Here is a 27,002-nt window from a genome sequence, read left to right as displayed (position 1 = left end):
AAATCCATTGTGAAATGTACAAACAACCCTTTGCAGTCTTAAAAGAGGTCTCAGTCCAAGAGAGCTACCTGTCCACGAGGGCTTTGGACATCTCTCCCTCCGCTCTCCAGAAGGTCAGCCTTGGTCCAGTGCCCAGCCCAATACCAGGCACCACGGCTGAGTGGCCATAGCTCCCTCAGGAGGTGCTACTCAACAGAGGCAACACGATCATGGTGACAAACCAAGCAAGAGCTGCCTTCCTTGTGTGCCGTGCTGGGACATTCCCTGCATACCCCACGCAGCAACCCCTGGTATAGGTCCCGCGTCATTGTCATCATTCACGATAAGAAGAAGGTGAGCCTAGAGAGGCTAATGATTCTCACCAGATCACCGTGGAACCTCAGGCTGGGACTCTGAGCTTGTGTTACCACCACAGCCGCTACACTATCCGCCCCCTGTCCCGGCCTGCAGGGAGGAAGGAAAACTACCTGTAAAACCCACATCCTCAGCCCATCACTCTCCATTTAAAGGCTGCACTTCACAACCACAGAAGCGACACAGCCAACAAGGGTGGCTGCCTGGCTGGCTGAGTGGCCCTGACAGCCAACACGTCCACCCTGGCTCCCTATACCACTGGACCCCCTCCTTTGAGGGTCCCAGCTATATTCCAGGACATAGATTGCCAGGGGGTGAAGGAAGAAGAGAAATATCAGGTTGTTTTTTTAATGACCCAGATTCCAGCCAGATGCATTTGTTATTGGCAGCAGAGAGCCAGCGGAGCTAAGAACACAGGCAGCTGGTGATGTCTTAATCACTGCGGAGAGGAAGGGACCAGGCAGGCTCAGCCCTGAGCTACCTGAGGCGCTCTGCCGGCGTCTGCCCGCCCTACCAGCTGTCCCTGTGCCTTCTCCTTTCTTCCCCTTTCTTCCTTGTGCTCTCCTCCTCCCGACTCAGGTTCTGATTTTGTCTTTCCACTTTGTCTCTGCCATGGCCCTAAGTGGGATGCTCAGTCTCCCTGCAGAACCCCCTCAGCCCTCCCGGCAAGACCAGGTGGGACATCTCTGCCCACCTGGGTCCCTGGCTGGTGGGGCTAATGCAGGCCCCAGGGGCCTCCTCTGGATCCTTCTTGTGAGAGCTCAGTAAGAGGTTTCAACCCTAGTTTAAATATTGAGTCCCTAGAGAGCATCCTAAAAGCACAGCACAGCCCACCTTCAATTTCCTCCCCCATCTCTGGCTGAGATCTCAAGGCACTCAAGGGGCTAGGAGCTCATTCCTCATCTGTCCAGCTCTTCTGGCCTAGCAGGAGGCTGGGGGAGGGGGCAGGGACGAAATGACTTGCTTCATTCTGCTGAGGAGAAAGCCAAAACATAAGCCTAGAGAAAACGAGGGCCCAGCCGAGGAAGTGGGGGCTGAGAACAGAAACCAGGCACCCACACTCTAATTCTGAATACATATTCCCCATATCGCCCTGCCAAGGAGCATGGCTGTGCTACCCTAGCAGCCATCACCTGCCAGTGCAAACCTCACCTGACCTGAAGGCATCTACCAAGTGCCATACAATGGGCTGAACCCTCTTCATGTGGGTGTCTATTACTCCTTGAGCCAACCTACAAAGTAGTTCTGCTATTATCCCATTTTACAGATGAGGAGATCAAGGCTCAAATAGTTAATTAAAGACCTTGTCAGGTTCATACAAATAATATACAATGATACCAAGAGTCAAACCCACTTGTCTGACTCTAAAGCCAACACTCTTGCCACCTTTCACTTCCCAAACCAGTCAGCTAGAGAAGCCCTGGCACAAGGGAGGGGACAGGTAATCAGATGCCAAGAGGCAGGGGTGAAAGAGGTGGCTACAGGGACGCAGACAGAGACAGCTGAAGCCAGGAGGAGTTAGTCTCTGTGGGTTCTGATCTTCTCCCCTCCCAAAGGAAAAAGCTTCTTCCAATTTCCTGGCACAAGTGAAAGGGAGAGAAATGTGCCTGCACAAACAGCACAGTGTCTGGAGCAAGGCTCACCCCCCACTCTCCTCTCAGAGATCAGGCCATCCACCCACCCTAGGGGCCCCAGTGCTGCCTCAGTGGTACAGGCAGACATCAGAGAAATCAGGTGCAGGGTGCAGTGGGGTTGCTTCCACACCCCCTTCCTTCTCCCATCGCCTAGAATACCCAGTCGAGTCAGTGGACATCTCCATCAGTGGACCCACGACTGCCTCCCCAGAAGGGCTCCCCAGCTCTGCCCCACCTCCTCAGTCCCAGCATTCAATGTCAGGGGGCATCAGGTCAGGGAAAGCATGGAGGGCTTGTCAACTTAATTACCTCCTAAAGACAGTGAGGTGAAGAGAACCCAGAAGGGAGAGAGTTATGAAGACAAGTTTGGGAAACACCAAGCAGAGAGAGACAAGGAAAAAATACCCAGTAAATTAAATATAAATAGCAAGACAAGAGGTTGTCCTCCCAGAGGTGTCTCTCAGCCTTCATTTTCTTCGCCTTCCCTGGCCCCTTCTCCAACCATGCTCAGAAGCCCATTCTGGCAGCCTCACCTCCCGAGGACAGGGGGCCCTTGGGGTAGTGGCCTGACCTGGAGTTTCACGAGGGCCCTGGGAGCCTGTGGTGCACCCAAGCCCACTGAAGCCCTGGGCTCGGGGTCTATGTCTAAAGGCTGGAGGTCAGGGCCTAGGCAAAGGAGGTTCACACTTCCCCCAATGCCTATAGTAAAGGCACTCTGGGTTGCAGTATGTTCCACTACAGCCAAGCAGGGTTTATTTATTCTCCGTGTGACCTGGACCCTCGATTTAACTCCTCCTCTCTCCACAGCTCAGTGTTCCTAAAAGCAAAATAAGGCTGTTGACATCTGGTAAATCTCCTTGAGAAGGTATTCTTCAGGTGTCTCAGAAACAGTATAAAATACTGGTGTGGGCAAGTGTGAGAGCTCTGCTCAGTGCCCTGCCCCCAAAACCCACTTCCACATCTGCATGGTTAAAGCAGAAACCAGCTGGCTTTGTCCCTCAGAGGATGACTGGCCGGCTCGAGCATCCCCACAGGGCAGATAAACCCAAGCAAGCAAATTTGGTCAAACTCCTGTCAATCAAGGCACCAGACTTACAGACTGAGAGACCAGCCCTTGGGCCCATTGGGGAAGGGCCTCCCCAGAGGTTATCCCCAGCACAGGATTCTTCCTTGAAGGGGAGCTGAGGCCACAGCTGCCCTGAGGAAGCACAAGGCATCGGTCAAATAGACAGTGGGTCAGATGCGTCAGCCACTGGGAAAACGAAACCGGTTCTCTGTGATCTTAGTAAACCCCCAACAGAAGGAATGAGTCTGAACAAACCAGACAGAGCAGTCCTAGATGACTCTGGAGGGGTATTTGTAGTTCCTACCCAGCCAACCCATTTTCTCCCCACGGACCCCACCACAACTTTGAATGCTGGAAGGGGATGCTGGAGACAAAGGAGGGGTCCCCCTCCCACCACCACACTTCTGGGACAGCCATGAGTGGGCTTCACTGGGGTGTCAGACGTGATGCAGCACCTTGGCAGGCAGGCTACAGGACCGTAATCATATGTTAGTCACAGACTTATGGTGGTCACCTGGATGGAGAAATACCCCAGGGTAGAAACCACTGGCAGCTTTATGGCCTACTCTGAAACAGGAAGGCAGAAAGGTGGTGGCAGAAAGGGAGAGTTACAAACAGAAAAACAATTTACATTAGCATCACCATTCACAGACTTCAGAGAACTTTCACGAACACCATCTCAATGTATCCTCCTGACAATTCCTCCAGGTTGGCCAGCCAAGTATTGAGGTGTATCCCCATTTTACAGATGACAAAGTAAAGTCAAAGATCCTCACAGGGGGCCACAGCAGAGCTGTGAGGGGAACCCACACTCCTGGTCGAGGCTCTTTATAACCCCCCCCAACACATAAAAGAGTCCTTGAAACAAAATCAGGGAAGGGACCAACCCAGGGGCCCTGGGTCAGAAGGGGAGGCATAGCCAGCAATGGTAATCAGCCCCCAAATGGAAAACAAACACCTAGTAAATATGTGCGTGCTCTCCAGCCAATGACACCCACTGCGCTGCTCCTCGTGACCACAGTGGGAGAGGTGGGCAGCGTCCTGAACTCATGCTTAAGAGGCCCACTGAAGGGAATGCCTTCTCAGCCTGGAGCCCTGAGTTTAGTGGGGTTGGGGAGGGGGCTGTTTGTTTTCTCAAAGGGCAGCAGCTGGGGACTCAAGGCAGGGCCACGGCGGCGCCTGGTACCAGGACTGCCCCCAGTAGAGGTGGGTGGTAGAGAGGGGAGAGACAGAGGTGGGAGGCCTCGTAGTACAAGGGAACAGCCAAGACGCTGTGCTGTTCGCTGCTGTTCGCTGTTCTGGGGGGTTGGGGGGAACACAGGAAGGGAAAAGAAAGCTCTTCCTAATGATGAATGCTGGAGGGCGGAATTGGAACAATCATAATTAAGGCTTCTAACAATAGGAAGGGAGCCAAGACAGTTCTGTGTGTCAAACAAGGTGCTGAGTTCCTCTCCCCTAGTGAGGGTGCCTAATAAAGCGGCCCACCCCTCATTACCTGCTCAGTGGTGCCGGCCCTCTTGGGCACGGGCGGGGGTCAGGGTGGGTGGGGGTGGTGGGCAGGCAAAACCATTCGGCTGCCAGAAGCCATGGCTGGCCCCATCTCCTGCTCAGACCCAGCCACGACCCTGAAGTGGGGAAATAGGTAGCAGGGGAGATTTTCTGCCTGCCCCTGAGCAGGGGAACCAAAGCCCAAGGAGCCAAAGCCCGCTGGGGAACATCCAGTCTGGAACCTGGGAGCCCCCGTGCCCATACCCAGCGTGCCCCACAGCAGAGGAGCTGCTGGTGGCCAGCAGATGAGCCTCCTGGAAGAGCTGAATCTGGGGCAGTTTTGTGAGGTTCAGGTAGAGAGCTCCAGCACACCATGAACACGCCCAGCCCGGCTCAGTGGGTCCTCCCTCACTCTGGCCTCAGTTGCCCCACTTGCAAGAAGTCAAGGAACCATCCCTTGGTTCCTCACTCGACCAAGGCTACCAGGAGGAAAGGAAGATAAGGTATCTCAAGAATCATCAGCTCTCTGAAAACACCAAGGAAACAGAAGAAATGTATACAATCACAGGATGTCAGAGCCCAAAGGGACCTTAGAGATAAGTCTATTGTCCAGATGTGGACACTTAGGCCCAGAGAAAGGAAGTGATTTGCCCAGGGTCACACGGCCAGTTACCAACACAGCTGGGACTCAGAAATCAGGGGTCTGGTGACCTAAACCCTGCTCTTTCCCACTCCGCCACCCCGATCCCAAGCACAACTGACAATGAGCTGGTGGACGGCACCCGTGAAAAGTGGGATTCCTACATTTCTAGAAATGGGGAGGAGATACAGGATAAGATCAATCGCTGGGTCCACTGGAATCTTTCAGGCTGCTGGAGGGGTCCTCCAACCCACCCTGGCCCCCAACCCCAACCATTCCAAGGAGCCCTGTTCAAGAAGGAAGAGAGAAAACAAATCAGCAATGCTGAGAATCTTGTCAATCTTCCTCCTACAGCTCCTAATTCAGACCCGCCGCCCTCTACAGAGCGGCTTTTTATGAAACATGCACTTTTCACACAGACTCCCCTCCTCCCACCAGGCAGGCTGAGAAAGGGGCAGACAAAGGGGGGCTTGAGGCAGGGGGGAGGGACCAGGGCCTCACGCCCTCCTCAGTGGCTGCCATAAATGGTAACAAATCAAGCACCTCGTGTGCTCAGCTTTTCCGACAGCATCACCGCTCCTCCCTTCCTGCCCCCCCATTCCCCCAATCTCCCCCCTGCCAGGCCCCCAGGCCCCAAGAACCAGTCATGATGGGTGTCCTAAATGGCTCAGACATCAGAGAGCTCTGGCCGGAACCCAGGCTCATTGGCCTGACAAGCTGTCACTCTAATTTAGGTCCCATGAGCTCCTGCCCACACGCAGGGGATGCCTCCCTTGTGGGAGGGGGCGGTGGGGGGGGGGGGTGTCACAGCCAGGCCTCAGAGCACACCTGACCTCCCAGAGAGAACACACTAGGGGATGCAGCCCCTACTGCATCTCTCAGATGGACCACAGAAGGCTTGGGATCTTTCGGCCAGCCACTGTGGTCTCCTTCAACCCCCTGCCAGCCCAGCCCAGCCCAGCCCAGGCTCACCATGTTCTCCAAAACTCAGGGTACTATGTACGTAGACCTTCCACCTGGCAGTCTCTAAAGGTACCACCCAAAGTGCCACCATTAAAGGGATCCTCAATGACAAGCAAACAGCTCTACTGAAGCAACTCCTTGCCCACCACAATCTGGTTCAAAACCCTCTGTGTTCGCCCCTTTCCCTGGCTGTAGATATTACCTAACTTTCTGCCACCATCCCCTCCACCCTCTCCATCCCACCTTTGCTGGTCCAGAACCTCTTCACCTGACTGTCTTTTTCCCCTTCCCTGCCTTCTCCCCAGCTGTACATCTTCCATCCGCTGGCTCCTCAGGTCCTCTCCTTCCTGCCCTTGAATACCCTGAGAGCCTGCCTCTGCCAAAAAGCCTGCTCTGCTCAGAAGACAGAGGGCAGGTGCTGGACAGGGACATCCTGACACTGTCCTCCATGGTCAGGAGAGCACTTAGCATGGTGCTAGCTGGGGCACAGCAGGTACTCAGTATGCAGTGTCCTCTTCCATCCCGGAGAGGTACCCGCCCTCCCATGCACCTGCTAGAGGACCGCACAGTCCCCCACACTCTTCTCACTCATCAGGTCTGTACACACGGCCGTGGTGAGTTTGAGTGTGAGGTCCTGCCTCAGGTTCTCACCCTGCTAGCCTCTGGTTCCCATTCTCCCCATGTTCAGGCACACCTGGAAGGCCATGCCTCCTCCTCACCGGGTGGCTAAATACCATTCTTTTGTCAAGGATCACCTCAAGTCCTGCCTCTTGCACATAGCCTTCCCTGTCCACCTAGCCATCCACCTGAACAACCTGATGGCACCCCAGTTCACACTCCCAGGAAGCCAAGGCAAATGGGAAATACACTGGGTTATATAATAACGTGTACTGTTTACAGGTGCCCACTGTGTGCGAGAGGCCATGCACAGGAACCCTAACGTCAGTTATTCAACTAAGTCCCTGCTGCCTTAGGATCCTGGATGAGTAGCCCACAGACTGAACATTGAGGATGTCTGTAAAATGCACTAACCCTGGACCGGTCGGCCATGTATGTGTGCTCCCCCTGGTACGTTGCACTGCCTTCCTGCACACCGTGACAGCAGCTGGCTCTTCCTAGCTAGACTGCAAGCCTCTTGAGAGCAGGGACGTGGTGTGCTCTTATCCCCCTACAACATGTAGCATGGGTTTAGTGAACCATGAGTAACAACTCAGGACTCACTTGCTGATCACTCAGTACCCATTTTTGGGAATTCAGAGATTGGGGACCAAGGAATGTCAGGAAACTCCAGGGCAGGGCTGAAAAGTGGAAGCAGCATCGCAGACACACATTCCCTAGAGCGTCAGCTGGCCCTGCCTGCAGATCCAGCAGTGGTCACCAGAGATGGGTATGGAAAGGGACTGACACATTGGAATCTATATGCATGGTTTGCTGGGAGATGCCCCAAAGGCATCTTGGTTCTGGGGAAGCTGGAAAATCTAGCCTTGAGCCACTCAGACATACCCAGATGGCACAGCCAGGCAGAGAGCAGATGACAGCAACAGGGCTAACCAAATCTCTCCCCCAGAGGCAGTCGTGGTGGACGTGCAAACATAGCTAGATCTGCTGGGTGGCAGGGAGGAGGGGGGAGGTCTTAGCCTCCCCCATCTGCTCCTGACTTCTCCCCCCAGGAGGTGGGGAGGATACTTCCAGGGGATGAGCAAATCTGGCAGTGGCATCTGGCATTTGGGAGGCCAACCACTTGAGCAAATATCTACCATTTCTGCTTTTGTTCCTTCTTTTGGTGTCAGCACCTCTGTTTTCTTTTGGGCAGTTTTCCTCCTTCTTGTCCATACAGCCCTGTCCCATCCATCAGGATGCTCTGCTCAGCCCTGGCCAGTAACAGCCTCAGACCCTCTGTCCTGGGAAGCCAATTCCTGCACAGTGAGCCCCATGAGCCTGAAACAGAGTCAATGTGACCAAGGTCATCATTAGCTCCTGGTACCTGGACACCCAGAGTGGCTCTGGCTCCTTTCCCTGCATGTGGCCTGTGGCTCAGCTTTCCTTTCTAGCCTATGAACTAACCTTGTCTCTTCACAGATACTGAAAGATCAGTATCAGACAGAAACACAAGGGTGTAGATAGCAAGAGAAGGGAAAAGAAGGCTGGGCCATTGAAAACAAGCGCCTGCCAGAGTGGTTTGCCCCCAAATGCAAAACAACACTGCTGGGCTGAGACCAGAGAGAGAGATAAATAGGTGTTCTTAAGTTTGCCACGGTTGATGTGTGGTGCTCACAACCTACAAGCCCCCAGAAGCCATCGAAGAAATGGGAAGCTGAAAATGAGGACGCCGGCTTATACCCAAGGGTCACAAGCACTTGGAGGGAATCTAAATTTACACATTCACAATTGACCCTTGAACACCACCAATCCTCCCCCAGTCAAGAATTTGCATATATATTACTGTACATATTTAAATATGCTACTAGAATTCTCAAGAAGACCTTTTATACATGTGTCTTTCCAGAGTGTATTAATTACAGTACACTGTGGTTATTAATTCACAGAAATTGTTCATAGAACATATAGAACAAAATACTATTATTAATAGAAATGTATCTTATACATGTATAAAAACAAAAAACCTGCATATAAATTTTGACTCCCCCAAAACTTAACTAATAGCCTACCATTGACTAGAAATCTTACCAACGTAAACAGTTGATCAACAGGTATTTTGTACATGTAGCATATACTGTGTTCTAACACTAAAGTGAGAGAAAAGAAAATATTAAGAACATCATGAGAAAATACATTTACAGTACCGTAAAAAATGTGCATGTAAGTGGACCCTCACAGGGACACTGGGTGGCTCAGTGGTTGAGCATCTGTCTTTGGCTCAGGTCATGATCCTGGGGGGTCCTGGGATCAAGTCCCACATCAGGCTCCCCAGAGGGAGCCTGTTTCTCCCTTTGCCTTATATCTCTGCCTCTGTCTCTCATGAATAAAATCTTTTTATAAATAAATAAATAAATAAATAAATAAATAAATAGCTGGCCTGCACAGTTCAAACCTGTGTTGTTCAAGGGTCAACTGTATATATAAATAAACACACACACACACACACACACATCCACACTATGAAAATGTTTCTACATGTTTATATATGCATACACATATACATGTGTACATATACATGCCATATATGTGTTTATATGCACACATGCACATGCATACATATGTCTACATGTCCATGCTCGTGTGTAGCGGGGCACAGGGAAGCTCTGAGAACTCACAGCTTAGGTACCCAAGGGGAAGATGCAAGTGCAGAACCAGACCAGCAGAAGAGAAGGAAAAGCCCCTCAGAAGCCTGCCTCACTGTCTATGCTTACCCATGGACTCCTCACCCAGAGACAGATGCCTGCTGACTGCTCCAACTCCAGCCCTGCTGGCTTCCACTGGCAAGCAGCATATCTCCTCTGCCACCATGGGGTCCCAGGCCCAGAGAAATCTGAAAGGGTGCCCCCCACCCAGATCCTGGGGGAGGATGAGCAGTGGGCAGGGCCGCTCCACTTGAGCCTGAGCCACATAGAGGCCCTGGCTGGGCACACGGGACCAAGCCTTCCATGACCAAGCAGGATTGCATTTTGGGGTTCTCTGTTCTAATGTGGCTGGCAGCTCCCCTCACACATAGCTGCAGGCTCTGACACGGACAGAAATACAATTAAACCCACTGCTCCCTCGTCTCCTTTTCTTCCAAAGGACAAATCTAATCGTGCTTTCCCTTTCATAGGTTCTTCCCACTTCTCCCTCACACCAGAAATCATTTTTCAGACCATCCCACTTAATTTCTAACTCCCCACCAGGAAGAGAAACTGAGGCATAGAGTGACAGATGGCATTTTCCAAGTGCTCATCACTCATCATGCAGTAACAAAGTAACACCACCAAGGGCCTACCCAGAACCTGATCACAGGGCAAAATGGCCAGCCAAGTGCCAGGGCACCAAACCCCATGAGTCTGCAGCATCTCTGGGAACTAAAACGATGGAGGCAACAGTATTTTCCATGGAGTTCTCAGGGAGAATGTTGTACACAAAAAGGAACACACTGATGAACCACTGTGCAGGGTGACACCCATCAAGGCCTTGCTGTGATGAGGCATTGGTCACAAAGCCTCCTTCCAAGGCAGTGAGTATGTATGACTGCCTAGGTCCCATATGGCTAAGCAAGATATTCCAACTGGGGGCCAGTATGCTCCCCCACAGCATGGAGCCTTTCCTTTAGGTAAACCCCAATCGTATTCAAACAGTATCACTTGCAAGAGGCATCCCATTATTAGCCTGCCCAAGCCCCCTTTACCTAGGGGTACAGGGGTGCAGTTCAGTCAGCCCAGAGACCAACACACATTTACTGAGCACCCATCACAAGCAAGCGAGGCAAGGTGATAAGATGAAGGTCCCTTACACTTACCTTCTCCTGCTCACAGCCTTGGGTGACAAATGCCTCTAGCTTCATGTCTTCATTAACACACAGGTACCACTGCCCACTCGTGGTAGCTGTGATGATTTAAAGTGCCTAGAAGATGCTAGCAGAGTGGGGCACAAGATACAAAACATAAAAGCAGGACCATATGGTTAGAATTCTGCCATATGGTAAACCCTGCCACAATGAGGTGAGTAGGATCTGAAATATTCAATAGCACAATATGCAGGGTCATGCTATTGGGAAGCTGTGAAGAAAACAGTCTTCATTCTGGGGTACTCTCATAAAAAGCACAAAAATAGATCCAAAAACCTAGACTGTATACAACTGACCATCTACTGATCTGAGAAAGGCCCTGATGATCACTAGGTGGTCACCTCCTGATCCACTTCCATTTGGGGCTGGGACTGGGAGAGGGGAGGCACAAACCATCAATAGGTTATATCCAAATATGCATAACTCTGATCCTGTTATTACAGGGCTGCACCGCACCAAATTGGAAGCATGGATCCAAGAAAAGCACAAGCTAAAGTTAGCAGATGAAGGAACTGGATCAGGATGACCTCCCAGAGACAGTCATATAAAGAATACGGGCTCTGAACCTAGGTTCAAATCCCAGCTCTGTCACTTTCCAGTTCTGATCTGGCACAAAATTCCTAAGCTGCCAGCCAGAGCTTACAACTCCTTGGAGACAAAACGACAATAATCCTACCTCTCCTCATCAGGTGCTGTGGAGAGTCGATAAGGTAACAAAGCAACCTAGGGAAGTACCCAGCACCATGCCTGGCCAACTACTCAGCCCCACCATACCATGAGGAGGAGTGGCTAGAAGGACTGCCAGTGTCCTACCCTTCTCTGTCCTGTTGTGTACAGAAGTTCTGCTGCACTCTGAGGGAAAGGTGGGGGTATCAAAGGATAGAAGATCAAAAGTCTCTACATAACAAAAGATGTGTAAGACCTTCATGGAGAACGTTATGGAACTTTACAGAAGACATTAAATAAGGCCTAATACATGAGGTATACCATGTCCATGAATAGAAACATACAACTAAAATACAATTTATATTCATGAATGGAAATACAAAAATAGTGATTCTCCTCAAGTTGATCAACAGACTCAAAGCAAAGCCAATCCAACTACCAGCAGGGCTTGCATGGTGGAGGATGGGGAGAAGTGATTGACTGATCAATTGATTTTTGGTGAAACTAGACAAACTGATTCCAAAATTTATGTTTGCATAAATCTCTTTTGAGAACAAAGGGCCAAGAACAGCCAAAATATTCTGGAAAAAGATCAGATGAGAGGATTTGCCCTGCCAAATGTCAAGACTCATTGTAAAGTTGCAGTAATTAAGACAATGTGACACAGGGATAAATAAATTGTGCCATGGAAAAGACATAGGTAGCATTACATGTCAGAAGGGAAGGGGAGACTATCCAATCACTGGAGCTAGGACAACTGAAATGTATGTATATAGGGAAAAAAGAAATTGAGCCCTACCTCACATCACATGTAAATATATATTCTGGACATATTAAGGACTTAAATGGTAAAAGAATAACTTTTGGAAATAAAGGTTACCTTTAATCATTCACTCATTTATTAAAAAATTCATGAATGCCTATTACGTTGTGACAAGCACTGTCCTATTATGAGCAATACAAAGACATCCACAAGATATTTTGTATTTTTAAACAATATGTAAAAAAAGTAAAATCTAGCAAAGAAAAGAGACAATAAATTTGACTACATTATAATAAACAATTTCTGTTCATTAAAAGACCCTGTAAAGGGGATCCCTGGGTGGCTCAGCGGTTTAGCGCCTGCCTTTGGCCCAGGGCGCGATCCTGGAGTCCTGGGATCGAGTCCCGCGTCGGGCTCCCAGCATGGAGCCTATTTCTCCTTCCTCCTGTGTCTCTGCCTCTTTCTCTCTCTAAGTAAATAAATCTTTAAAAAAATAAAAAATAATAAAAAAATAAAAGACCCTGTAAAGAATGTAAAAAGACAACCTATAAACTGGAAGATAGAGATTGTATTTATGGTACACTTAACAGACAACAGATTAGTCTTCAAAACATAATAAAACTCCTAAAAAATAATAGAAAAAAATCAAGTAACTCAATAGGAAAATGGACAAAAACATAAACAGACATTCATAGGAAAACAATGGCTAATAAACCTATGAAGAGATGTACAGTTTTAGTCCGGGAAATGCAAATTTAAAACATAATACAGCATTTTACACCCACTATATTGGAGAAGGCCAAAACTTTCTGTTCCACTGGTAGAAGTGTCAATTGATACATCCAGTTTGTAAAACAATATGACATTATTGGGTCAAGCAGAAATGCACAGATCCTAGAACTTAGCAATGCCATTCCTTGCTATGTACTCTAAAGCAGTTCTCCTGAAAGTATGGTCCATAGAAATGCTTAATACTTCAGAACTTTATAGCAATTTGATATTGCCAGAATATTCAGGCACAGGACCAGTGAACTCGTCTGGATGTAGGGGAGTTGCCTGTAGTTCGAGCTATGTACTAGTCATGTACAGCAGAGCTGTCAAAAGCGGCTGGAAGTCAAAAAGCAGCTCCTTCACAGATACTTCCAGAAGCAATGTTCCAGAGAAACCCTTGTGTATGTACACCAGGAGCCTTGCAAAAGAATGTTCACAGGAGCATGTTTAAAAAGAAGGAAATAATCCAAATGCTTATCATCAGAGGAATGATAATGGAACATGGAATAAGTGCACAACGGCCACACATTGACATGAATGAATCAATAAACGTAACACTGAACTAAAATAAATTCAGTGGTGCCTGGGTAGCTCAGTTGGTTAAGTGCCCAACTCTTGATTTTGGCTCAGGTCATGATGTCAAGGTTGTGAGATAGAGCCTATTTAAGATATTCTCTCTCTCTCTCTCTCACTCGCTTGCTCTCTGCCCCCACGCACAGGCTCATGCATGCAGTTGCTCTCTCTCTCTCTCTCTCTCTCTCTATATATATATATATATATCACAGGATTCCATTTATCAAAAGTTTTAAAACAGGCCAAATCAAATGATGTGGCATTTAAGGATGCTTACATATGTGAAAAAATTATAAAGAAATATACCTAACACAAAATTTCAGGATAATGGTTCTCTTTAGAGGACAGGCTGGGGGCATGCTCAGGAAGGCTACATGGGTATAGCTGGTGTTTTATTTCTTAAGATAAACAGTGGTATGTGTTCTTTATGTAATTTTTTAAACTACATGAATTTACACAATATATTCCAACGTTTAAAAAAGAAAGTAAGTGATGGTTTTTCTAATTAGTAAAGTGCCCTGCACCTGAAGCCCCACATGCTCTTTTAGTCTGCTCGGGTCACAGGCCAAAATGCCCAGCAGAGTCCAACACTGAGTGTGCCAGAGAGAGAGAGACCTGCCCTTGGAGCACCCAGGGCAGAGGCCCCATGAGGACCCTGCAATATGACCACTGGCCCAGCTGGCCTGCTCCTGGCCTGATTCATCGCAGCAGCAGCAAAGGGAAGCTGGGGCAAGGTGTGGACCACCTCACCTGGAAAGGTCAGAGGTAAGTGTACAAAGTGGCAGGTGCAACCGCAAGCCTTGGGATCTGAGACCACACCCCTCACCCACCACCTTCCATTCTCATCCTCCATCCCAACAGATCTGCCTGAACTTCACTGATCCCCCCCCCTTTTTTTTTTTATTTATGATAGTCATACAGAGAGAGAGAGACAGAGGCAGGAGACATAGGCAGAGGGAGAAGCAGGCTCCATGCACCGGGAGCCCGACGTGGGATTCGATCCCGGGTCTCCAGGATCGCGCCCTGGGCCAAAGGCAGGCGCCAAACCACTGAGCCACCCAGGGAATCCCCTGATCCCCATTTCTACCACATATCCCTAAGACCAGAAGACATCCCAGAACAATTCCCAGCCTAAAGAGATACATGAGGCTCCTCATAGGGCTCCCAAGCACTGCTCAGCACTGTTGCTCAAGCCTCTGGGCATCTGACTCTGTGAGAGGGGCTACCTGTGCCTCTAGCATGTCCACATCTCGCTAAGCAGCATACCCACAGAATGCACACATGGCCTCATGCGGGCCTCATCAGCCCTGGAAGATAGTTGAGAAATCAAACATGAGAAAATCCAGACGCCAAGAGGTAAGGCAACCTTTAAGACGCAGGCCTCCTTCCTGGAGACTCTGACTCAGTGGGTCAGTGGGAGGGAAGGAGGGAAGGAGGGAGGGAGAGGCAGGCAGGGAGACTTGGTCTCTGTTCATGTAAGAAAGGTATCTGGTTGATTTGAATCTACAACTTCAGGAAGAACCCTCCAAGTCTCCAACAGAAAGCTCTCCGAAGGCAGATGCCAAGTCTCTGTTCTTCTTGGCCAGTCACACCCTGACAGTCACTAAAACAGGACCTCCCTGCACACCCCAATGCATGGAGCCACCCAACACAAGGGAGAAGATTTGAAATCCTGCAGCCTTCCCTCCCAAGGGCTTCTTCCAGGTCCCCTGAGAGCCTTCAAAGCTTGCTGGAGCCCAAAAGAGAGAGAAGGTGGAGCCTATCCAGATGGAAGCACATTATGCCATTAAGAGGTATTTCAGGTATCACCTGAAGCCTAGGACTACCTGAAGAAAGAGCAGGGAGCAAAAGTCTTAACTCTACCCTGTCCTGCTCCCCCCAGCTGCAGATCCGCTCACCCTCCAGATCATGTGCCACTTGTAATGTTCCTGCCCCAACCCCCCAGCACTTCTGCTGGTAGATTAGCTTTCAAATGTGAGCAGGGACAAAGCTGGCTCAGAAGACTTAACTCTGCCCGACGGGTTTAGCTCAGCTTCAAAGCTTCCTAACTGGAACCAAATAAGCGGGCATATCGCAGCTGGAAGAGAGAGGCCGGAAGGGGGGAGAAGAACAGGGGCATCTCTGTAAGCTGGATTACCTACAGCAACAGCTTGCAGCCCGAGTGACACAGCAAGACCTGTCATGGTGGTCACTGCCGGAAAAACCAAATATCCCTTTCCTCTGAGCCCTGGGGACAAAGTAAAGGGCATCCACAGCCACTGCTGCAAGCTTCATGGTAGGGCAGGGCCACCTCATCCTCAGAAGCCCTGCCAAACTCCCCACCCTGGAAGCCATCCACAACAGGCACCCAGACTCACAGCACCCTCTGTTTCCCTGGGTCCAGCCCATTTCACGTGTGCAGGAGGCTCTGTCCCTGCCACTTCACCGCAAGCTCTCCCTGGGCACTTGTCTCTGTCTCTCTCCACCCTTGTCCTATGCCTGGAACCCCGTCTTCATCTATCCAGCAAACTCTCATCCTTCAAAATCTACCCTGTTATCTTTATGTTTTCTCTCTACCAAGCAGTATTAACTACTCTATTAAGTAACTATTGAGCACCTACTGCTCAGAACTAGAATTGTCTGTGTGTCTGACTCCTCCGTGGGATTCTGAGCAGCTCAAGGGCCTGGCTTACAGCAGGTGCTCAATCAATGCACCAGTACACACCAACCACAGTGCATTCAGTTAGCCGTTTCAATAGAAGAAACAGAAAGACACATAATTCACTAATTCTTTTTTCCAAACTAGGAAACTCCTAAAGGAAACAGACTGGGTTTTCTCCCTCTCATTTATTTCTGAGAGACACAAACATTCTAGAGGGAGAGTCAGACAAGGGGGTGGGGGAAAGGGGAGGACAAGTCAAGTCAGGCCCCCCAGGAGGGCGGGGTCCAGGCCTGCTACTGTCCCTCCCTAGAACACTGGGGAGGGGTGATGGCCCGGCTCTAACCCCTGCCTGGGTAGCCCTGTGTTCAAATGCTTGGTGGAGGAGTCCAGATTGACCTCTCGATTCCACGACTTCCTGGCCTGAGAAAGCTGATCTGCCCTATGCAAGCCCAGTCAGCCTGTTCTTACCAACTGGAGGCTCCTGTGCACGCAGCAAGCATTCAGTAAATAGTTGTGGCATGAGTGAATGGGCTCAATTGGGACCCCAACAGCCCAGCAAGCCCCAGAGACTGCTGCCAAGTTCAGCCAAGGGCAACCAGGCACACAGAGGCGTGGCAGGGGGAGGGCGAGGTCCCCATCCTCAGAAGAGGCCGGTGGTATTTTCTGGGCTCTTCACTGGCAGGCCAGCAAAATGGAGGTCAGGTCCATGGTACCTTTCCTAAGGTAGTGACAGGGCTCACCCTGTTTCAGCTGGGACTTTCTCTCTTTCATCGTCTTCCTCCCCACCCCCTCTTGATTGACACAAGTGCTGGCTCTGACATGATTTAAAAATAGATATTAAGACAAGGAAGTTTAATTTTTAATGCTTTGGAAAGGAAGTGAACACCAAGCTGGCATTCCCTCATGGCCACTTCCTGGGGTCTGAGAGCACCAGCCCCCTTTCCCCAAGCAGAGCCCTAACGGGCCCTCCCTGAAGGTGAGAGACAGGGGAGATGGCCTGGTGCCTTACACCGGAGCATTTCAGAAAGCCTCTAAATGCCTCTTGCTGCCCAGATCAGCCAGTCTCCTGCTTGGAGAGGCCACGTTCCAAACCAGTCTCGACCCGGTTCAGACCCCTCAGTCCACTTACCACTTCTGTTCCCAGGCAGAAGGTATCCCACCAACTCCTTATGACACCCAGGATATCTAACACCGGTTGTGCACAGACCCATGTCCTGGATACCATGGTCGAACAAGGAGCTAGGGAACCCACAGAGGAACTCATGATGCAGCCAAGCCAGTAACAAACACATGCCTCAGATGTGGCTAGACAGCCTTAACCAAGTTGCCTACACCCAGAGGGCAAGTGCATGGACCACGAGGAGCCAAGCCACAAAGGCCTGACCCCACTTAGGTGGTTAATCAGGGCCTCCATCCAGCACCCTACCTGTGGCAGCTCTGTCCCAACCTTTAGCTGCTCCAGCAGGCACACTGAACACTGCCTCCTTGGCTAATTGGCCTTTATTAAGGGAGTAGCCCACAAGGAATAGACTTTCCAATGAAGCCAGAATGTCACTGCTCTGCCAGCCATGATTTAAAGTGATGGGACAGCTCTGCTGGCAAGCATGAAAAGTGACCATTATCCTGAGTGGCAATTATGCCAGGAACCCCTGGCTACCCCTGGCCCATCCATATCAGACAGGAGCTTGATTTGGGTTGGGAGGAGCTGGGCTGGTATCACGATCTGTTGTGCTGAGAAGGGGATAAAGGCCCCAAGCACCCAAAGCCCACCCCCATACTCTCTCTCCCCTACTCAGGGTTTAAAGCTCTGAGCCTCCTTTGCCCTCCTGGAGGGGCTCCAAGTCACTTCATTTCTCCCAAAGGTATTCCACCAAATGGCCTAGGAGGACTCAGAGATAGGGCTGATGGAGAGAGCTGCCCTGTGCCTTCCACGGCAGGGAGAATGCCCCGGAGTGGGTCTGATCACGCAGGAACAGGCCCCTCAGGATGGAGAAACTGCTGTGCCCATTCAGGCCTCCTACCCCCTTGCCACTGAGAAGCCAACATTCCCTTGGGCCCCAAGGATCAGGATGAGGTACAACAGGGGCAGAGGAGGTGGGGCTCAGACTGGTATGACCACTGGCTCCCCCTCCCCAGCCCCACCATCTCCATCGGGCTTTCAGAAATGCTGTCCTGGGTGCTAGCACCATCTGGTTGAAGTCACCGGTGCCAGGAGCAAACCTGGATGCCACCCCCTCCCCAGTAGGCAGCGCCCAGCAGCCTGTAAATCACTGGCCTTCTGGGTAAGGAGGAGGAGTGCTGGCCACATAGCCCCGCCTCCACTCTGCCCCCAGTGACGTCACCCAGGACCTCACTAAAGGCAATACCCTAGAAGCTCCACCCAGTGGCAAGGCCCCAGGATTCTTAGGCCTGTGAGGGGGTGCAGTGAGACAGCTGCACCTCTCCTCCAAACTGGGAATCCTCCCAGCAGGCTCCGAGGAGCCAGGGGGGTGTGGCAGCAGCGGTGGGTTTGGAGAGCTACCAGGTAGCTCCAGGATCTATAGGAAGATTTCTATTTATTGATTGCAGGCCTCAGGTTCAGCTCTAATGCCCCAGAAAAGCCTCCTTTGGGGATCTGAGCCAGGAGACTAAAAAAAGTGATGGCTACATCACTCCTAACAATTACTCTGGGTCCCAGAGGGCTCAGGCTCTGACCAGCCCTGCATCCCTCCCTCAACCTTACCCTCTCACTCACCTCCAGTTTTCCTGTGTGCACTGGAAAGCAGCAGAGTTATCCCAGCGGTCCTGCCTCATCAACTACCCCACCTGCCTTTGGCCTAAGTATCTTCATCCTTTCTCTTCTTTTTTCTTTTATTCTCTTTATTTTATTTTATTAAAGATTTTATTTATTAGAGAGAGAGAGAGAGAACATGAACAGAGGGGAGGAGCAGAGGGAGAGGGAGCCTGGCGTGGGATTCAATCCCAGGACCCTAAGATCATGACCCTAGCCAAAGATAGATGCTTAACCAACTGATCCACCCAGGTGCCCAATACCCTTTCTCTTCTGACTTGGCTCTTTCCTCTGTTCCCTTTCCCATATCAGGTCTTCACTCAAGTGAAGTGTGGTGACCTGCCCCGTGCCCAAATCCTAGCTAACTCCGTATTATACCCTCTCCACCTCCAGGGAACACAGTGGCAAAAACTCCTACACATACAAGCATCCATTTCTCTTCTGCTAACTTTCCATCTTTCTTAAGGCCTATGTCTTATTTCATCATCTCACTAGCCTAAGAGAACTGGGTCTTTGAGATCCAATTTCCCCCAGCTCATAGCACATCATGGAAATTCCAAAAATATTGAGTAATCAGAAAAGTCAGAGATTCAGAGAGACTCCTTGCCTGGTAGAAGAGTGACAGTAGGTACCTCCTAATTAGGAAGAGACAACAAATTATCTCACTACAACCAAAAAAATAAAGCCATTCCATCAGTCAGCTCATTAACCTCTGCCAAGGTCTTAAGGGAAGATGAAAAGAGTTGCTTGCCACCACCCCACAGCTAAGTGGCTAGGAGAGCCTTCATCACAGGCGAGTTTGAGAACTCCTCTTCCCTATCATGTGGGACTTGGAAATCTCTGTCACAAATAAGATGTGGATTTACCACTCTGGCCATCCATTCATTCACTCACAAACTTATCATGAGTACCTACAACATGTAGGACATGGACCACTATGCCAAGGTGTGAGGTGGTCCCTAAACCAAGCTAGGATGGACTGGAGAAGGGAGCCACAAGCAGTTATATCTACTCTGGCCAGCAGATGGCAGGGTGGGGGTGGGGAGGAGGGCAGTTGAGTGGGAAGTATTGGCCAAGGCCTGAGCATCCCCACCAAGGACTTTCTAGCGAGTGGTAAGATATGCAGAGTGTGGCAAGGCAGAAAGGTAGGTTGAGATTATGAACAGAGGCAGAGAAGGAAACCACAATGCAAGTGAGGCAGCATTCTTGTACATCAGGCTCCAGACTAATAAACACCACTACTTGGCTGACACTGATGCTGGCAAATGAGCCAGGGGACCAGGAGGAGTACTTGCCCAAAGGCAGCCATGACATCATTCTTGACATTCCAATGGTTCTGCCCCAGTTTCCACAGAACCCTCACCACAGGACAGGTAACATCCTAACAGCAGTAGCTGGAGGGCCCCAAACCATGCAGACACGGGGGAAATCCAACTCAATCTCAAACTGGGCTCCTCAAAAGAGAAGCAGCAGCCTGTGGCCCCCTGCTGAGAAGGGGACTCCCTCCCCAGAGGGAAGGAGAGGATGCAGGATGTCCCATCCTGCAATGAGGTCAGACATAAGGGAGACCATCACAACAGCCTCCTCCTCCTCAAGACTGGAAAGGAAACCCAGACCTTAAGCGATAAAGCAATTTTCCCAAGGTCACACAAGCAGCTAACAGAACCAAGACTAGACCCAGTCTTCTTCCCACCCAGCCCTGAGATCTTCCCTTCTGTGGGAAAGCTCACCCCCCACCCCATACACACACCCAAAAAAGTTTGTCAGTTAAAGCAGGTCACTCCACACAAGTGTTGAACATCAAAGCACAACCCCATCTACCCAGCTTCACTGTGAATGACTTTCTCTTGCCCCCGGTGCTCCTTCTGGACTATGGGCAGCTGACAGCCTCCTGCAGACAGGAGGATAGGCCCTGGGGCAGAGCCAAACATCTGTGCTGACTACATTGGGGCTCTGGTGAAGAAAGGCAGAGGCAGCAGTCGGGATGAAAGAACAATTAGATATGAATTTCCCAAGTTTTAAAATTTGCCTAACTTGTATTTCTCATGCACGCATGCACATGGGTGCACACGTGGCCTTCAGATCCCAAACTGCCCCACCCACTGACCCTTTCTCTAGAAAATCATCTCTCCCTGAGCACAGGAGCACTCCCCTTATCCCTTCCAGTCTTTGAGGCTCCCAGAGCCTGGGAGTGCTGGCTGGCATTCCTTGGTGGGAGCACATGGCCAGCACGCTCCCTGCCCAGTGGACTGCAATCCCTCAAAAGCAGCTGCACGCCACCCCATGGCAGCATCCCTTCCACACTCTCCTTTTTCACACAAGCCCTAACTAACTCAGGGGCATATCTGTAGGCTAGCAAACGTTGCCCCTCCCCCCCCACTTGGGACGGGGCTCATCTCCCTCTCCTGAGACTCACTGAAGGAGTGGGAGGGAGTGACTTCTACCATCCCTCCCACCCCCATCTCATGCCCACAAAACGCTGCAGATTGTCTTCTGCAGGAACAATACAAGAGGAAACTCGAAAATCATCCACACTTGTGCCTGTCTTCAACTCAAGGTCACAGCTATTAAATATCCCAGCCCCACTCTTATTTCTGCAGGTTACCCAGTTGAAGGCACTTTCAGTGTGGGTTTCTTACAGGGGAAGGAGGTGGGAGCAAACTTTGCCAGCCACCTAGGAGTAGAGTAAGTCTCTCCTAGAAGATAGGCAAGTCGGAGCCTCCATTCAGCCATCAAGGAGAAAGAAAGATGAATGAAGGGGGGGAGATTTAAAAAAAAAAAAAAAAAAAACCCACACTTACCGTTGTGCAGAAAGCAGGGCAATGCAGCACCGCGGAGGGAACGGGTAGCACGCTACCGCGAGCAACGGAGAGAGGTGGCAAAGGGGAGAGAAAGGCAAGGACTCACCCAGAATATCAAATTGAAGAGGAACATCATGTACTTCAAGCAGCAGAGGCAGCCCCTGGCCATGTTGCACTTCTTAAATTCTAGGAGAAAAACAAAGGACAGGTCCAGGTAAAACACGACGTACTTGCTGCCTTTGGGTGCATTGTACTGGTCCGCCTTGGCGCCGGCCTCGGCGCGGCTCTGGCCCCGGGAGCCCGCGGAGCCGCAGAAGGCGCCGGCCGTGAAGCCGCGGCCGAACGGGCGGCGCGAGCTGGACGGCCTGGCGAAGTCCGAGTCCTTGCTGTCCAAAGACGGGCTCCGGTGGATCGAAGAATCCTCGCTACTCGACTTCTCCATGCTCGCGTCGTTCCCGGGGGGCGCGAGGGGCGGGGGGCATCGCTCCCGGAGTGGGACGGAGGGGGCGCCCGAGTCGGGCGCGGGCTGCGGGCGGGCCGGCGGAGCCCCGCACGCGCCCCCTCCGCACCGGGGCGCGCTCGCCGCCAGACCCCGAGCCCGGGGGCCGCTGCCTCCCGGACGGCGCCCCGCTCCCGGCCGACCGGCCCGGCAGGGCTCTGCGGCGCGGCGCTGCTCGCTCCACGCGCGCTCGCGAGCGCTCCCCGGCACCGGCTGGCCTGCGTAACTTAAGGTCTTTGGGGAGGCTGCAGTTTGACTTGGCTTTCCAGGGCGTCAGCTCGCCTCCGGGTGCCCTGGCCGCTCCGCGCGAGGCACAAGGGCGCGGGGATCCAGGTCCCCGGGCAGCCTCTCCCTGCCCAGCCCCGGCTGCCCCACCAATTCGCGGGCGCCCCGCCTCCTCGCGCTCCGCGACTTTGCGGAGCCGCTCGCCGGCCCTGGGCTGCCCCGGCGCGCGGCGGGCAGTGCCGAGGGATCCGCCGCAGCCGCCACCCGGCCACGCTGGGCTTTCCCGGCGAAATCCCGGCCCCGACTCCCGACTCCCGACTCCGAAAGCGCCGGGACCCCCTCCCCGGCCTCGGCCCCGCCCCCTGCTCTGCATTCGACCAATGAACACGAGGCCTGCCGGGGGGCGGGCAGCCTCCCCCTCCCCAGTGACACAGTATCTTTAATAGGATTAGCGTTCTGCTGTGTGCCTACCCCAGTGCGCCGCGAGCCTCGCTAAATGTCAAGGGCCCTGGAGCTGCGGGTGAACCAGAACCTTCGCCGGAAGGCGCCGGGCTCTTCCACGGGAGAAAAGGGGGCGGCGAGAGAAGGGGCAATGGCTGGAGGCACCAACGACCCAAGGAACCCAGAGAAAAGGGCTGGCAGGACAGCAGGAGGGAAGAAGCGCGGCCGATTGCGAGCTGGCCGCCGCCCCCGCTGCACACGGGGCCCGTCCGACCCGAGGCGCACGGTCTCCCTGCTACACACACCAGCGCGCGCGCACACACACAGACGCACACACGCGCGCGCGCTTTTGCACACGTGGATCTGGCTCCCGCTGGGAAAGGAGACCGCAGGGGAGGCGCGAGGTGTGGGAAAGGCGCCTGGGGCCGCCGCGGGGCGCGCGCCGCCCTCCCCGCCCCCTGCGCGCGCGCGCACGCTCCAGCACACACGCGGCTCCGCAAGACTCCTGCAGCTGCGCGAGCCCGCGACCCCCCCGCCCCCGCGTTCGGGGGTGGTGCGGCGCTGGCGGGGACCCCAGCTGGGCCGAGCCGGGCGGGTGGCAGAAGTGGGGTCCTGCCTCGCCCCTGCCAGGGGTGACGTAGGAGTCCTCTTGGACCCGGGCTGGAGGAGTGCACAGAAGGGGCTGGTCAAGGGAAACTGCACGAAGAATGCTCTGGCAAGAGCAGGGGCTCGGGAACAGCCAGGAGGAGCCCTTCATCCGACAGGAAAACACTGCACCTGTGTCCCCTGGGCTCGTGCAGAAGTCTGCACAGCTGATCCGGGGCTACCATAGTCAGCAAACAAAACTAGAAGACTTGAGAAGGTGAGGAGCCCACCTCTCTTTTCTGCCACCAGCAAGAGAGTGCTGAGACCCCCTGAGAACAGGGCCCAGTGTTTACCAGGCTCTGTATCCCAGCACCGGGCTTGGCCTCTGGGAGGCGCTACACAAGGATGGCTGGATAGAAGAATTCCTGCCCTCCCACAGAGTGTGATCTCTCCAACCCGGATCCCATCAGACTTTTTTCCCACACCTGCTATATACTGAGCATGGGGCCAGATACAAGGTGTGCTGCTCCCTGCCCTTCAGACACACACAATCTAGCCAGGGAGATGGAAACATAATCACCGAGGCGAGGGGCAGCAACACAGCTGGCTATGGCCAAGAGGGAGGAGGACATTAATTCCAGTCAGAGGGACTTGGAGACCCTCATCACAGGTCAGCTGTGGTGGCCCCATGCTCAGTGCACCCTCACTGGCTCAGAGGCAGGGGTGCCAGTGCTCAGCTTCATTAAAGGGACCTGCAATGGTGTTACTATTCCATGCCCCTTCCCCACTGGGAGGGTAGCCCAGCAATGAAACTCAGTGAGTGTCAAAACCATGGCACCTTGGTCTCCTGGATGGGAGCTAACACCTTCTGTCCTCTTCAGCCTGACCAGCTTCCAGGGGCTCCCGGCTGCCACTTCGTTCTCATAACACTACTTCTTTGATGCAGGAGAGATCATTCACCAGCTGGACTGTGAGTCAGGAGACCTGTTTTTCACTCTGAGCTCAATGTTGAGCTGTGTGATCAAGGACAAGGTAGTTTGCCTTTCGGAGCTACCATTTCTTCCTCTTTAAAATGGGGATTAATAAAGCCTACCTCCGAGTGGTGTCGTGAGAATAAAGTGAACTATGAGACCAGTCTGAGCCCTGAGCAAATACAAGGGCCTAGTATCACTGGCCTAAGACAGAGACTCTGTGTCAGCACAGGCCCTCCCAGGCTGGCCCCCTGTACCTTCTCTCTCTCTTTTTTCTTTCATCAACTCACACCTTGTTCAGTGAGAATAGCCTCTACATTGTCCCTGGATCATTCCACCTTCATTCCTGATTATAAGTGGATTCAGGCCAGTAACTATTTCCTTAGCAGCAGAGGCCCTGGTGGGCCAGGGTGAAGGGCAAAGGTAAGAGGAGAGGAGGCCACCCAGTGTAGGAGTTCTGCTCACTCCTGCTCATCCTTGTCAGGAGGGCATTGAAGTCCTGGTCTTTAGTCCATTAACAAAGTTCAATGATGGTCCATCGGGAACCCAGCTTAGTCATTATCAAAATAGTAAGAGCAACAGAGATTTGCAAATCCTCACTATATCCCAGGCACCCAGCTTTACACCCAGTAACTCACAGAGTCCTCAGGACAACCCTACAGAATAAGGGATGTTACTGTCCCTATTTTACAGATGAGGAAACTGTATAATTTCAAAGCCCGTTTCTTTACTCTCTTGGGCTAGAAATCTAGTTCCCAACCTTGGGAATCTTCCAGTCTAAAAGGCAGAATTTAAAAGCACAACAGGGAACCTGAAATTTTATGTCCTGATGAGAGACCACTAGATAAAAGGACTTCATTTAAAAAAAAAAGGACCTCAAAAAAAAAAAAAAAAAAAAGCCTTCTGCCCCCACTTCAAGACTGTACACAGAGAAGCCCAAAGCAGAGCGATATAGCATGTTCCATGACAGGACTATCAAAGAGCTGTCCCTTGCACCCCCTGGAGTGGGTGTGGACAGGGACAGGAGGTGTGAAGGCATCCCAGGAAGGCCTGGCTATGGTACACAGAGGGGGCAGTGAGGAGCCAGGCCTGCCTGGAGCAGGAGAATGTACCTGCCTGGAAGTCAAACTGAGCTACTGTGTACAGCCTTGTATGACACAGGAAAAAGTCTGGTCTTCACCCTGGAGCTCCCCAAGCAATGGAGGCACATGACAAAATTGGTGTCCTATGAAGCTGGGCCTTGCAGCAGCATGGAGAGGTAAGATCAGCTGCTGTGGTTGCCCCAATATCTTAGATTGTGGGTACAGAAATAACAATCAGAGAGCAAAGGTGCTCTGAGACACCATGTCTCCCTGCCCACTCCTGATCCTCCCTGACTTGCCATGTTCTGGGGAGCTGGAAGGTACAGCCTGCCCTTGAGGATCTCTGAGCATGTGAACAAGGCAGAGCTGCCTTGCCTTTCCTTTTTTTTTTTTTTTAAACAACAACCAAAAAAAAAAAAAAAAAAAGAAGTGAAGCAAGTACAGAATTCCCAGAGGGGAGAAACAGAAGTGAATATGTGAAATCAACATGCAAAGTCTCCACTGACTGGCAACTGGGGAGATGTGGGCTCAGAGTAAATGCCAAGCTCTCTCTGCCTCTTCCTGAGTTTCTCAGGCCTGCAGTGTGAGCCAGAGATCAGCTTTGGTCTCTCGCTCACCCACACACAATCAGAGCTGATGGGCCCACACAGAACCCCTTCCTGACCTGCTCTGAATATTTCTGTGTTCAGCAGCATGTGCAGCTCATGAGGTATGCTGTACCTCTAAGCTTCAAACAGCTCAACCTCACTGAGAATTTAGGTTAGACACGAGGTGGCACTTGCTATCCTAAGTAGTGTGTGAGATGGGCCACCACTGTAGGAGGAGTCTTAAGCCAACCCAATTTTTAAACTCCAAAATTGGGATCTTTTTTGGCAATACAGAAAATGCCTTAATTGCTAAGCAAACCATTTACCAGTGGTGCCAAAAGAGAAGGAGGCTGGAGCAGTCTCTAGCAGGGGGCCCATATCCCACAATGTTTGCATGAAGGCTCAGTAGGTGAGGAATGGTTAGGAGGGTCCCGAGTCCGGGGTAAGGCTCTTTGCCAGGGAAATTAAACAGCTACAAGGTCATGTGATCCCATACTTGGCCAGGATTCAAGAAGGATAGTAACAATGCCAGTGAAAAGATCAGAGTTAAAAAAGAACTAGGGGTGGTTCTATTTTTTATGTGTTTAGTTTCTGAGACTTGTAAAGAAACACGCACACACAAACAAATGGGGTTTGGCTGCAGTGGCAGGTTCACAGTTAGAATCGCTCAGGACAGGGCAGCCTGGGTGGCTCAGCAGTTTATCGCCGCCTTCAGCCCAGGGCGTGATCCTGGAGACCCAGGATCGAGTCCCGCGTCGGGCTCTCTACATGGAGCCTGCTTCTCCCTCTGCCTGTGTCTCTGCCTCTCTCTCTCTCTCTCTCTCTCTCTCTCTCGTTCATGAATAAATAAATAAATAAAATCTTAAAAAAAAAGAATTGCTCAGGACAGTGTCAAGGGTGGCCCGGGTACCTCATTCTCTGGAGAGAGGTTTGTTCCTCCCTCCTTTGAGTACCAGCTGTTTGTTCAGCCTGCAATTATAGTTT

At 51.7% G+C, this 27,002-nt stretch overlaps 1 protein-coding gene across 16 annotated transcripts in view; it reads right to left on the bottom strand.

The window, feature by feature from the left end:
• The window catches only part of TSPAN9 (tetraspanin 9), a 199,706-nt gene that overhangs the window by 62,390 nt on the left and 110,314 nt on the right, over positions 1–27,002 (bottom strand). For 14 of the 16 annotated variants that reach the window (XM_038576469.1, XM_038576477.1, XM_038576464.1 and 11 more), the window contains one exon: positions 21,735–21,814. In XM_038576469.1, the coding sequence (XP_038432397.1) occupies positions 21,735–21,797 (63 nt within the window). In that variant the 5' untranslated portion in view covers positions 21,798–21,814. Of the gene's footprint in view, positions 1–21,734; positions 21,815–22,823; positions 23,055–27,002 lie in introns of those variants that run through there. The other 2 variants (XM_038576474.1, XM_038576480.1) reach the window with 2 other exon arrangements.

The sequence above is a fragment of the Canis lupus genome, chromosome 27 (genome assembly GCF_011100685.1).
Source record: "Canis lupus familiaris isolate Mischka breed German Shepherd chromosome 27, alternate assembly UU_Cfam_GSD_1.0, whole genome shotgun sequence".
Lineage (NCBI taxonomy): Eukaryota > Metazoa > Chordata > Mammalia > Carnivora > Canidae > Canis > Canis lupus.
This window is presented reverse-complemented; position numbering and strand designations above follow the sequence as displayed.